Below are 14,158 nucleotides of genomic sequence, written 5' to 3'. Positions count from 1 at the left end.
AAATATTGTGCTAAAAATAATATTATTTTTTAAAAAAAGAATTTATCTGGGATTGTGGCTCAGCAGTAGAAAGCTCGCCTAGCACTGGCAGGACCTGGGTTCAATCCTCAGCACCACATAAAAATAAAGGCATTATGTAAAAAAAAAAAGAATTTGGGGGGCTGGGATTGTGGCTCAGCAGTAGATCGCTTGCCTAGCATGAGCGGGAGGCCTTGTGTTCGTTCCTTAGCACCATATAAAAGTAAATAAATGGAATAAAGGTATTGTGTCCAACTACAACTAAAAAAATAAAGAATTTTGAGCTGGGATTGTGGCTTAGTAGCAGAGCACTTGCATCACATGTATGAAGCACTGGGTTTGATTCTCAGCACCATATAAAAATAAATAAATATAATAAAGGTATTGTATTCAACTATAACTAAAGGAAATTTTTTTTAAAGAGAGAGTGAGAGAGGAGAGAGAGAGAGAGAGAGAATTTTTAATATTTATTTTAAAATTCTCGGCGGACACAACATCTTTGTTGGTATGTGGTGCTGAGGATTGAACCCGGGCCCCACGCATGGCAGGCGAGCGCACTACCGCTTGAGCCACATCCCCAGCCCCAACTAAAGGAAATTTTAAAAAAATAACTTTAAGGCAGCTATAATATAATAAATATAAATAAATATAAAATATAAATATAATATATTTATATTTATATTTATTATATTATATAAATATAAATATATATTATTTATTATAATATTTATTATATTATATTAATATTTATTATATTAATATTTATTATATTATATAAATATAAATATAATATAATAAATATAATAAGCCCATAAATGAATGACTAAATAGAAAAATCACAGGAAAAAAAGTAGAATGTATTAAAAGAAGGAAACTAGAATTAAAAATCACACTATCTGGATTTTTTTTTTTTTTTTTAAAGAGAGAGTGAGAGAGAGGGGGGGGACAGAGAGAGAGAGAATTTTAACATTTATTTATTTTTTCTTAGTTCTCGGCGGACACAACATCTTTGTTGGTATGTGGTGCTGCTGAGGATTGAACCCGGGCCACACGCATGCTAGGCGAGCGCGCTACCGCTTGAGCCACATCCCCAGCCCCCACTATCTGGATTTTTAAAAAATCACAACAGGGGCTGGAGTTGTAGCTTAGTGGTAGAGTGCTTGCCTAGCACATGTGAGGTACTGGATTCAATTCCCGGACCCACATAAAAAAAAAAAAAAAAAAAAAAAACTAAATAAACAAAATAAAATATTGTGTCCATCTACAACTAAAACTATTTTTTAAAAAATCATTACAAGGATTAACAACCAATTAGAAATGATGGAAGAAAGTCAGTATCTAATCTGAAGAATAAAAAGAAAAAAATTTGAAGAAAATAACAGAGTCTTAGGAACTTGCAAAACAATACTAACAACTTTAATATACGTGTACTTGAAATCTCAGAAAGAAGAAAGAGGAAGTAAACAGAAAAAAATTTTGAATCAATAATGGCTCAAAAATTTCCAAATTGGTTTAAAAGGGTTTGTTTGTTTGTTTGTTTACAGATTCAGGAAAATCTATAAATAATGAGGAGATAAAAGCAAATACTACGGGGCTGAGGCTGGGACTCAGCAGTAGCATGCTTGCCTGGCATGTGTGAGGCACTGGGTTCAGTTCTCAGCACTGCATATTTATAAATAAACAAAAAAAGGTCTATGAACAACTGAAAAAAAAAATTACACCAAGAACTATCAGAATAAACTGCTAAAAAAAAAAAAAGAAGGAAAAAACTCTCGAAAACAATTAGAAATAAAAAGGATACTGCACTTTCAGGAGATTGATAAAATGACTGACAACAGCATCAGAAATAACAGAAGCTAAAAGACAGAGAAATGACACCCATAAAGTGCTGATGGCAAAAAAATGCCAATCTGAAATTGTATAATCAACAAAAGTACCCTTGTAAATAGCAAATAAAGACATTTTTTCAAAAACAAAAACCAAAAGACTTGCTGAGCACAGTGGCGCAAGCCTGGAATCCTGGCTACTCAGGAGGCTGAGACAGGAGGATCACAAGTTTGAGACCAGTCTCAGCAACTTAGCAAGGCCCTAAGCAACTTTTGCAAGACACTATCTTAAAATAAAAAATAAAAAGGGCTAGGAATATAGTTCAGTGGTAGAGCCTCTCTGGATTCAATCCCCAGTACAAAGAGACTTTACCACCAGCATAACTATATTAAAAACAATAATAATAAACACACATTTCAGGCTAAAGGAAAGTAACATAAATTTGATTCTTTCATTAATTGACCCAAACTACAAGCTGAAGTAGAAGAAACTTGATACTGCCTGTAAACTTGACCTTCCACAGAACACACAAAGCAATGTTTTCAGCTTTCCTGGGACTTGGATTTGACACTGTGATTTTTTTTTCTATGAAATGTAACATGATAAAAGTGACCCTTCAGCTGGGCTTGATGGGCACATGCCTATAATCCCAGCAGTTTAGGAGGCTGAAGCAGGAGAATCTTGAGTTCACAGCCAGCCTCAGCAGCTTAGCAAGGCACTAAGCAACTCAGTGAGACTCTGTCACTAAACAAAATACAATAGAGCTGGGGATGTGGCTCAGTGGTTAAGTGTCCCTGAGTTCAATCCCCGGTACCAAAAAATAATAATAATAATAATGACCCTTCATGAAGTTGGAGATGCTTGAATTTTTTTTTCCAGTTCTGAGCTGCATACACAAATCTTACTTAAGTAAGATAAAGGGTAACTACATATCTCCAGTCAAATAGAGTAGATGGGCAACCACTAGAATTACACTGCAGTCATGCTCATATTATCATTAGGATAATGAAATGGTAGATTGATTACAATAGTAGCCATAATTAATGGCTTTCTGATATCCATAATCTTTGTAATATTACTTTGCAAGAGTTTGCAAGAGGTGGAATCTGTTTTTTCAACACATCTGTGTTATGTATATGACATGTTTAGTCAACAAAATAAGGGTATTTGGGTTGAATTGGGTACCAAAAAAAAAAAAAAAGAAAAGAAAAGAAAAGTGAAAGATACAACAAAGGCAGAACAGCCAAGAAAGACTAAAGATTTCTAGGAAAACACTCAAAGGTAGGAACAGATTCATCTTCCTAGCCTCCTCCTCCAGAAGGAACCAAGCCTGCCAGCACCTTGATTGTCTAACAAAATATATTTTGTTATTTGTTTCTTAAGCCACTCATTCTGTGATTCTTTGTAGAATCCCCAGCAAACTACTATAAGCCATGATGAGGAAGAAATTATTCTTTTTCTACCCAAAAGTAAATTATGATTCCCCAAGACTTGAGTTGATTGTGAGATGGTAGATACCTTTCCATTCTTTACTCAGAATTTGGTAGCCTTTAATTTTGCAGCCAATATCTTTCCAGATGAAATATTTTTCATATTTTCAATGTTCATTAAGAAACACTTGGAAAAGTCAGGCACAGTGGTGCACACCTTTAAGTCCAGAGGACTACAAGTTCAAAGCCAGTCTCAGCAAATTAGTGAGACACTAAGCAACTTAGTGAGACCCTGTCTAAAATTAAAAAAAATAATAATAATAATTTTAAAAATGTGAAAAGGACTGGGGAAGTAGCTCAGTGGTAATGTGCCCCTGGGTTAAATCTCTAGTAGCAAAATAAATAATTAAAAGGAATATTTGGATTCAAGACACTGTACTGACGTAATTCTCCTCACCAAGATAGCATTATATGATTTAGATTAAGACAAGTAACAATATCTTGACCTTAAATCTTCACCATAATCTCCTCTACTGACTATTTCCACTTTGGTGATTTAAACTATAATCCTAATATCTTCCTGGTCATAAAGACACTAAAAATAACTAAAGTGGTTTGATCTGAGGAATAGAGGGTTACACCTAAAAGCCATGATTAGCAACTCCTTATATGTATGATAGAAGGTGACTGTGGACATTTTATAAGCTGCCAATCAATATTTACTTTTGCTTATTAGCCCTCTGCATCCAGGGATTCTGCATGTGCAGATTCAACTGACTGTGGATGGAAAATATTTAGAAAAAAGTTATATATGTACTAAACTTGCATGCACTTTTTTCTTATCATTATTCCCTAAACGATTCAGTATAACAACTATTTATGTGAAATTTACAGTATATTCATATTACAAATAATCTAGAGATGATTTAAAGCAAATTGGAGCTTGGGGGAGGAAAGGAGAGAGAGAGAAAGGATGGTTAATGGAGTGCAGCTGAATAAGAAAAATAGTTTGTAATGTTCTACAGCACAGTAGGGTAATTATGGTTGATAATTTATTTATCAATAAATTGAATATTTCAAAATAGCTAGTAGAGAGGATTTTGATGTTTCCCACATAAAGAAATGCTATATGTGTGAGGCAATAGATATGCAATTACCTCAATTAAATCATTATACACTATTTACATGTATTGAAATCTCATGTTGTACCCTATAAATATGTACACTTACTGTGCGCCAATTAAAAATAAAAGTATATTTTAAAAAGTATATATAATAAAAAGAATATTTTTAAAAGTATATATATATATATAATAAAAGTGAAGTATACCATAGGATGTATAGGTTGTAGGCGATTACTATCATTACCATATTACATAAGGGGTTTGAGCATTCATAGATTTTGTATCCATGAATGGTTCTGCAACTTATTGGCTTGGATACTGAAGGACAGCTATACTGTCAACCATTTCCCAGGTCCTTGATGATCCATTATGTCAACACTCAGCTTTGAAGACATGCCAGAATTAGAAGGTACAAGGAATGTCTAGTTAGTTGACTTCCTACTGACATCTGTGCCATGTCATCTCCTTTCCCCATTAGGTCCTAGCTACCTTATTAATTATTGACAGGTTGTTGCCTGATTAACTATACACATATAGTCTCCATACCTTCCAGGTTTTTGTCTCCCTCCTCCAATGAAATGCTGGTTTCTGACTCCTCAGGAATGCATTCATCAGAGAATCCGATGGATTCTGAACACTTGGAGTCTTCTTTACCATGATGCACAATGTGCTCTAGAACATCATAACCTCCCTCTTTCATAGTAGTTTCTGCATCTTCAGTGTACCCAGCAGAACCTGGACATTCCTCTTTTCCTAAGTACAAAGAATCATCTGGCTCCTCATATCTCTGTCCATCCTGTAAATATGTAATGGTTGCTGGAACTTCATATTCAACTCTTTTGACTGAATATGGCGATGTGATTTTTGAAGTGTCATAGTCCTTCTCTTCCTCCCTGAAGGACAAAGCAATTTCCTGGTCAGTAGTTTTATTGTCCCTAAAGAACGAAGAGGTTTTCAGATCCAAATGTTCTTTCTCTTTGGAAAACACTCTGGTCTCAGGATTCTTGTTTTGTTCTTCTCTAGGGGAAAAAGTATTTTCTGAATTCTTACTTCTGGATTGAAGAGATGTGATATCCTTGTGTTTTAAGAGTTCTGAAAAAAAAGAGATTTGATTATTTATTTTGTTTTTTCAATTTAATAAAAAGAAATTGTAAAATAACTTGAGTTAAAAAAAAAAAAAAAGCTTGATAAATTAAATGAACCAGACTCAGAGATCTAAGGTCAAAGGTTTTCTCTGATAGTAAGGCTCAAAGACACTCACCTATAATCCCGGTGGCTTGGGAGGTTGAGGCAGGAGGATCGTGAGTTCAATGTCAGCCTCAGCAACTTATTGAGGCTCTAAGTAACCTAGTGAGATCCTCAGCAACTTAGTGAGATTCTGTCCCAAAATTTAAAAATTTTTAAAGGGCTGGGGCCAGGCATTGTGCACACGCCTGTAATTCCAGCAGCTTGGGAGGCTGAGTCAGGAGGATCACAAGTTCAAAGCCAGCCTCAGCAATTCAGCAAGGCAATAAGCAATTCACTGAGATCCTGTCTCTAAATAAAATACAAAAAGGGGCTGGCAATGTGGTTCAGTAATTAAGGATCCCTGGGTTCAATCTCTGGTACAAAAAAAAAATGTTTTCTCTAATATGAGGAAAGATAGTACAAAATAAGGGGGGAAAAGACAAAGAAAAAAGGCAGTGAGATTCATGGAAGTAGAAGAGATCAGTGGAGTAGAGGAAAGGGATTGAGGGAGAGGGCAAAGGAATGGAAAAAGGGAAGAAGGGTGGAATGAATCTGACCTAACTTTCCTATGTACATACTTGAATATATCACAGTGAATCTCACTTTTATTTATATCCATTTGGCACTAACATATTTGTAAAAACCTAGACCTATATATAAAAAAATATAAGTTGGTAAAACAAAGGGAAGACGGGGAGGGAGGAGGGAAGAGAAAGGGGAAGTACTTAAGAGTGAATTAGAGCTAATTGTATTCCATGCTTGTGTAATTATTTCAAAATGAACCCTAATATTATATATAACTAAAACAAACTAATAAAAAATAAAATAAATAGATAAACTTCAGGAAAAATAGACTGAGTTCTCAAAGCATAATCTCTCCTCTCTCTATTTCTTTCTTGATTTTCTTTTTCTTTCTTTCTTTCTTTCTTTTTCTTTTTTTGAAATAAGGGTGAGTCTCATTATGTTGCCCAGGCCTTGACCTCCTGAGCTCAAGTGATCCTCCAGTCTCACCTTCCCCAGTTTCTGGAGCCACAGACATGCAATTACTCTTGGGAAGGACCTAATGCCTCCTACCTAATTTGTATGGCAACAAGTCAACCATCAGAACTTCTTTTTCCCATGGGAAAAAAAAAAGTATCACATTACTTCCTTGCTCAAAAGTTTGAATCTTTCATAGCAACATCACAGGGTAAATGTGTAAAACAGAAAATTTAAATCATCTTCAAAAAAATAAGAATGAAACCACCATTTGACCCACATCACAGGGTAAATGTGTAAAACAGAAAATTTAAATCATCTTCAAAAAAATAAGAATGAAACCACCATTTGACCCAACTATCCCACTCCTTGATATTTATCCAAAAGATTAGAAAAAAACCAGTATACTAAAGAAACAAAGCTACTTCAATCTTTATACCAACACAATTCACAATAGCCAAATTATGGAATTAACCCAGATGCTTCTCAATAGAAAATTAAGAAAATGTGTTATATTGCACAATGGAATTTTAGTCATAAATAAGAATGAAAAATGGCATTTTCCAGTAAATAGATAGAAATGGAGAAAATCATACCAAGTGAAATAAGCAGGACTCAGAAAGTCAAGGGTTGAATATTTTCTCTCATAAGTAGAGCAAAATAAGGGAAAGAAGGGAAAGAAGGCAGTTGGGAGGGGATCTGAAGTCATAAAGATACAGGGAAGAGCAGTGGAGTAGTAGAAGGAGAATGAGAGGGAAAGAAGGAGGACAGAAAATGGGAAAAAAATTAATTTAAAAAAAAATCATGCTATATTCATATATAAAGGCACCAAAGGGAATTTCACCTTATGTTTATGAACATTATCATTGAAAAAAAGTAAATAGCTGGATTTGGTGGCGCACAACTGTAATCCCCCCAGTGGTTTGAGAGGCTGAGATAGGAGGATTATGAGTTCAAAGCCAGCCTCAGCAATTTAGCAAGACACTTAGAAACTCAGTGAGACCCTGTCTCTAAATAAAATACAGAAAAGAGCTGGGGATCTGTCTCAGTGGTTGAGTGCCCCTGAGTTCAATCCTCGGTACCAAAATAAATAAATGAATAAATAAATAACTGAAAAGAAGATTAGTGAAGTATAAGAGGGAGAACAGGGGAGAGAAGAGGGTAAGAAAATTAGGGAAAGGGTTGAAATCAAATTGCTTGCATGTATGATTTTGCCAAAATAAACCCCAATGCTATGTATAATTATATTTTTCTAATGAAAAAGAAAAGAAAAATTGAATCATGAGCAATATTCACTTGTGGAACTAGTGTGACTCACAACTCATATTTCCTCAAGTTATTACAAAATAAATCTAATCTCTATAATTCTTAATCTGTAAGCAAATAGATGTAATTTCAAATAGTGTGTCCTAGAAACAATAAGATTTATCTTTCTAAGCATATGTGTCTTGTCTTACCTGAGGGTTATTAATATTCACTTTTTTTTTTTAGTCCCTACCTCTCTATATCCTTCATTTTTGTTTGTCTTTCTCCCAGAGGTAATCTTCTCTGAAATATGAGATAGGGAAAAAGTGTGCAGAATTTAAAAAGCAGAGAACAATGTATCTGATTGATTTAGAGGTTGGATATTTTGTTTTCTTTGAATTTTGTTCAAATTCAAACTTTGCTGTTCAAAAATTCCAGTTGTTTTATAAAGTGCTCATTGTTAATAGTAATAATCCTGAATATTTTTGATTCCTTAAAAAAGGACCTACACCTGCCTCTACTGGTAATTTCCAGAATCGCTAAATAATACCTTCTAGAGTAAATGTTCCCTCATCTGAGACTAGTTATTTTTGAACCACTTAAGATTTAGCATTTGAGTTTATTTCAAAATAGCTAGGAGAGAAGATTTTGAAATGATATGTATTTGCAGTAATGAATATTCCAATAATCCTGATTTGATCATTATACATTGAATATATAAATTAAAATATCACATTGAATCATATAAATACATACAGCTAGTATATGTCAGTTAAAATGATATGTTTATTAGATAAATAATTATTTTTAAAAGAACTAGCATTTAAGTTGCTCCAGAAAACTAGGGTTCTGCTTTATTCTTATCACAGAGTAAATTAATTATGGATCTGCCATCTAGGTATGCTAAAAATTATTCTTCCTATATTTTCAGAATGGCTATCCTAAGTGAAAGATGTTGTTTGAGGTCTTAGAACTGTTAACACCTATGAATTCATTTATTTGAGAAAGAAACCCCAGATTGTGCTATGATTAACAGTATTCTCTTTCCAACGGAGGAACTTCAGGATGTAATACCAGAACAATGAGCACTTTATAAAACAACTGAAATTTTTGAACAAAAAAGTTTGAACTTGAACAAAATTCAAAGATCAACAAATTACCCATCCTCTAAATCAATCAGATACATTGTTCTCTGCTTTTTAAATTCTGCACACTTTTTCCCTATCTCATAATTCAGAGAAGATTACCTCAGGGAGAAAGACAAACAAAAATAAAGGGTGCTAGTTTTTTGTTTTTTCAGAAAATCTGCCCCATTACATTTACCCTTACTCCCAACCCCCATCAAAGTATAAAAATTCAACTCACCAAGCTGTAAGTCCCAAGTAGTAGCTGACTCTGGAAAAGTACTAAGTAAACACTTGAGAAAATACTGACAGCTCACCTCTCCCTTTTTCTGTACCAAAATTAACAGCTTTCGACTTTTCTTCAAGGGATCTGTAACTTTATCTAAAGTCTCATACTCTTCTTCAGAAATCAACTGTCGAGAGGTTAACGTATCCAGGATAGAATCTGGATCTTGTTGGAGGATATTAAGCAATTTTTTTCGCTGTCTTTCTATGATCTCTGAGGGAACGCTCTCAGCAGCCATAGTTCTGGTTCCTAGAGCAGGAAATGGACAATGATGTCATTTTGAAGGATAAACAGATAAGAGGAAAAGACAGAGCAATTCTATTTAGCAAGATAAAATATGCAAAGGACACCTAGTGTTGCAGGGAGCATATATAAACAAGCACTAAGGAGGAGTACAACCCTGAGAATTCTTTGAACTTGGCTCCCTGTGGATTATTTGTTCCCTTCCCCCTCCCCATTTTATGGTACTAGGAATAGAAACTAGGGACTCCTAAACTGGGCTTGGTGGCCCATATTTGTTATCCCAACTACTATGGAGGCTGAGACAGGAGGATCTAAAAGTTTGAGGCCAGTCTAGGCAATATAGTGAGACCTTGTTTCAAAATTAAAACTTTAGGAAAAATTAAGAATGACTGTGATATAATGCAGTGGTACAGCATACTGGATTCAATTCCCAGTACTGTAAAGCAAACAAACCTGAAACTTCCAGTGCTCTCCCACTGAGCTGCATTCCCAGCCCTATCTGTTCTTTTAGTGGCTTGAAAGTCTCATGAAGACTGGAGTTTAGCTATTCCAAGAAACCTCTCCTGAACTTCAGGATGAACTAGGTATTCCCTACTCTAAACCCTATACTGTGATGATAAGAATGCCAATTAATTAATTGGTTTTTGGAGAGCAATCTGGCAATATATGCAGCACTAGGTAAATGATGAAAATAAAAATGTATATCCTTTAGTCTAGCAATTCCACTTTAGGAATTCTCTTAAGAAAATGATCAGACCAATGCTTAAGGATGTATGTACAAGAATTTGCATTACAACATTGTTTATCGTAACACAAAATTGAAAATAACCTAAATTTCCTATTGGAGATGTGGGGAATGAATGTTTTTTTTTTGATATGTCAGAAGTAAAACATCCTAGAAACTATTTAAAAGGATGAAGATTTATATATATTGAAAGTAACGATATCCATAATATATTTGTTGTGAGCTAGCTATGTCATTAACATGGATCACACATTTATGTCTTTTCACTTGCCAGAATTTATTGAATAACACAAATTGACAAACAATATCACTTTCATTGGATGCAATTCACTGAGTAGTTGTGTGTCACCTAGTAGTTATAAGCTGGGCAATAACAGCTTTATTCTTTTATTCCAATCTGAATTACTACTATCTGTAATACTCAAGTCACATGTCACATTTTACATCATGATATGTAAAGGTTACAGAAAGATCAAGAAAGGGTAAAGATGGGTAGAGGAGGATATGACATATAAACATTTTGACATATCAACATTCATTCCCCATATCTCCAAAAAGAAATTTAGGTTATTTTCAATTTTGTGTTATGATAAACAATATTGTAATGCAGATTCTTGTACATACATCCTTAAGAATAAAGGTCACTACAGGTGGTTGGAGAAGATTACAAACCAGTCAAAGAACTTGTTCAGGGCATTCAAGGCACAGAGCTGTCACAGCAAGGAACTTATTCTAGGCTAGGGTCAAGAGGGAAAGCACTTTTGAAGTTAACCACATCAAGCAGGGAGATCAAGCTAAACCTAGGGACAGAGAGTTGGAAATTTGTCTCCTGTCCACCTCATGATGCTTTTACCACATGGTCTGTTGATGGGTTGGTGCTCCTCCTTTTGTGGGTCCCAAGTGAAGGGGTTTCTCCATTAGGTGGTCTGGTGTGTTTGATAAACTCACGTGCCTGGTTTTTCTGATGTGGGCTCAATATATCTATGAATCAGTATGCTAACGATTTAATTCAATAAGTTCTCAGGTGTTCATTATTTATTAGGAAGATTATTTATTTATCAGGTTGTGCTAGGAAGCTGGTGATTATTTACTTACACAAACAAAATGTAGAATCATTCTATCTCAGCACTTATATTTAAAATGAAATAACACATAGCAAACTCCAGCTTTATAAAAGTGGAGTTAACTCGGGCTGGGGTTGTGGCTTAGAGGTAGAGTGCTGGCCTAGCATGTGTGAGGCACTGGGTTCGATCTTCAGCACCACATAAAAATAAAATAAAGATATTGTGTCCACCTATAACTAAAAATATTTTATTTTTAAATGGAGTTAACTCAGAGTAAGACACAGCCTGAAAACTATTGATCTATTCATCATAGAGTAACTCAGAGCAGGACTCAAGTCTACTCTCCACAGTATTATTATGGAAAACAGCACATTGTAGATCCCATTTGGGGGTTTTGTTATAATTGTTGTTTTCTTTGCAGTGGTGGGGATTGAACCCAGAGACTTAATGCATACTAGGCAAGTATTCTACCACTAAGCTGTATCCCCAGCCCCCTTTTTTGTTTTAAAAATACCCATGCATATATAGGTCATATTGATAAGTGTCTATGAAAAGTGACAAGAAACTACTCTCAAGCAACTGGAGACAATGAAGCTCAAATAACCCTATGAAGAGAATATACCCTAAGGGACATCAATTACCCAAAAACTAATCAAGGCTACTACCTCAAATGGAAGCAGACATCTCATTATGGAAACCAAATCACAGATCACCCCCTCAAGTGATGACCTCTTTCCCAGAACTTCAAAGAAAAGTCCTGAGACAATGATCAGCCAAACCATGGCCTGACCACAGGCATGCAAGCCCCCAAACCTTGCTGTTGAACAATATCTTCCCATTCCTTCCCCTTCCCTGCTTCCAGACTCTGGGCACTACCATTCTATTCTTATTAAGAGTTTTAAAACATGTGTCTCAAAAGTATGGTTTCAAAAGATTCATTCCACTTCATGACCCCAAACTAGATTCATAATGTCATCAAGTTCACCAATTCTTCTTGTTCAATTTGATCAGTAATAGGACTCCCAAACATCATCTCTTCTTAACTGCTCCACTCTCCTCCTCTTTCCAGGAGAGATTGTCAGCTCCAGGAGATTTCAAATCTGCTGGGAATTTAATTACTTTCAAACAGGATATTTACATAGCATGGGCTTGGAATGCAAATGAAATGATCTGGGGGAAGGGTGAGTGTGACTCTGATGTTCTCTATTATATAAAATATAGTCCAGAGCTTCAGAATCGAAAGTATAGCCTTCAAATAAAAATAAATGGCACAAGGGGATGGCGAGATAGCTCAGTTGTCTGCCTGGCATGCATAAGGCCCTGGGTTTAATTATCCGAACCACACACACACACAAAGTTAAAAAAATGATATAGACATGAAATTTTTAAATTTATAGCAGTAATTCTGCTTATTATATAAAAACAATAGGTCTAAAATGCAACAAGTCCTAAAGATTAAGAGACTTGAGTATATGGGAACCATGGATACAAGATTTAAGATTTATATATTCTCTTATCACTGCGCAAAGACACATTTTAGAGGATAAATGCCTAAACTAACACCTTACACAACCTATTTCAGAAATTGAGCTAAGCCAGGCTTGGTGGTATGCATCTGCAGTCCCAGCTACTTGGAAGGCCACCATAAAGGTAACAGTTGAGACTGGGAGTTCAAGACCAGCCTTAGCAACATAAAAGACCCTGTCTTTAAAAATAATAATAATAATAGAAAGAAAAAGATAACTTATTCCTAATCTTAACCTGGCAATTGAATAAGAAACTGGAAGTTCTAAAGGAACTTCATGGGTCTCTCAGCAGGTAGGACAAAATTGATACGGCTTCAAGAACACCAAAACCACCACCTCTCATTAGAAAAAAAGGAAATATATTTCATTTTCTCCAGTGTTTTCAGTTCTTGGAATGTCTGAGGTACAGAGACTCACATAGTGCCTGTCATACTACTTGGCTCTTTAGCAGCTGACACCTGTCCTACCTTTTCTACACTGATGTTATTTCTGAGCTTCCTAATCCCTACAACCTGTAAACATTAGGTTACAGGACCAATGACAATTAGGGTTGAAGACGGGTTGCTCATTAGCTGACCTTACCATGAAGAAATTATGTGGGTGGGATCAACATAATCACAAGGGGCTTTAAAAGTAGAAGAGGAAGAAAGAGGTTAACGAATCTTGAAAAAGATTATTATTGGCCTTGAAGATGGAAGGGAGCAATAATAAACCAAGGAGTTTGGGCAGCCAGGGGAATCTGATAAAGGCAAAACAACAGATTCTCTCCTACAGCCTCCAGAAAGGCAGACAGTCCTGCCAACATTCTAATTTTGCCATTTGTTGTTTTTGTTTCAGTGCTAGAGATTGAGCCCTGACCCTTGCACTTACTTTGCAGGCACAGGACCTCAGAGCTACACTCCCAGCTCTGCATTTTAATTTTAGTCCAGTGAAACCCGATGCTTTCAACCAGTAAAACTTTGTGTGTTTTTAAAAATTGTGATAATATGATATATACTCTCAACAGATTTTAAGTGTCTAATACAGTATTAACTTTAGGTACAATATTTTGATTCAGACCTCTAGAATTTATTCATTCCCCATATCTGAAACTTTATACCTGGGTTGCTTTAAGCCATTACGTTTGTGTTAACTTGTGGCAACAGCAAATACAAAACAAAACCTAATACAACACGTAATTTAGAAATTCAGCATCTAATTCTCTGGATTTTGTTTGCTTCCTTTCTCCCCCACTTTCACTCTACCACTTCCCGTTTTATCCCGTGCTGGAGAAGACTCTGGTAATTTATTAGGCACTAATCAATTGTTAACCTGTGAAAAT

General features: G+C 35.3%; 1 protein-coding gene across 2 annotated transcripts in view; it reads right to left on the bottom strand.

The window, feature by feature from the left end:
• Positions 1-9,538, bottom strand: part of Card6 (caspase recruitment domain family member 6) — a 39,027-nt gene extending 29,489 nt beyond the window's left edge. The window contains exons 1-2 of one of the 2 annotated variants that reach the window (XM_078017894.1): positions 9,215-9,538; positions 4,946-5,491 (exon numbers count right to left, since the gene is read on the bottom strand). In XM_078017894.1, the coding sequence (XP_077874020.1) occupies positions 4,946-5,491; positions 9,215-9,497 (829 nt within the window). In that variant the 5' untranslated portion in view covers positions 9,498-9,538. The remainder of the gene's footprint in view (positions 1-4,945; positions 5,492-9,214) is intronic. The other variant, XM_078017886.1, reaches the window with a different exon arrangement.
• Positions 9,539-14,158: the final 4,620 nt, after the last annotated feature.

The sequence above is a fragment of the Ictidomys tridecemlineatus genome, chromosome 1 (assembly GCF_052094955.1).
Source record: "Ictidomys tridecemlineatus isolate mIctTri1 chromosome 1, mIctTri1.hap1, whole genome shotgun sequence".
NCBI lineage: Eukaryota > Metazoa > Chordata > Mammalia > Rodentia > Sciuridae > Ictidomys > Ictidomys tridecemlineatus.
The sequence above is the reverse complement of the archived record's forward strand: the minus strand, read 5'-3'. Positions and strand labels throughout refer to the sequence as shown.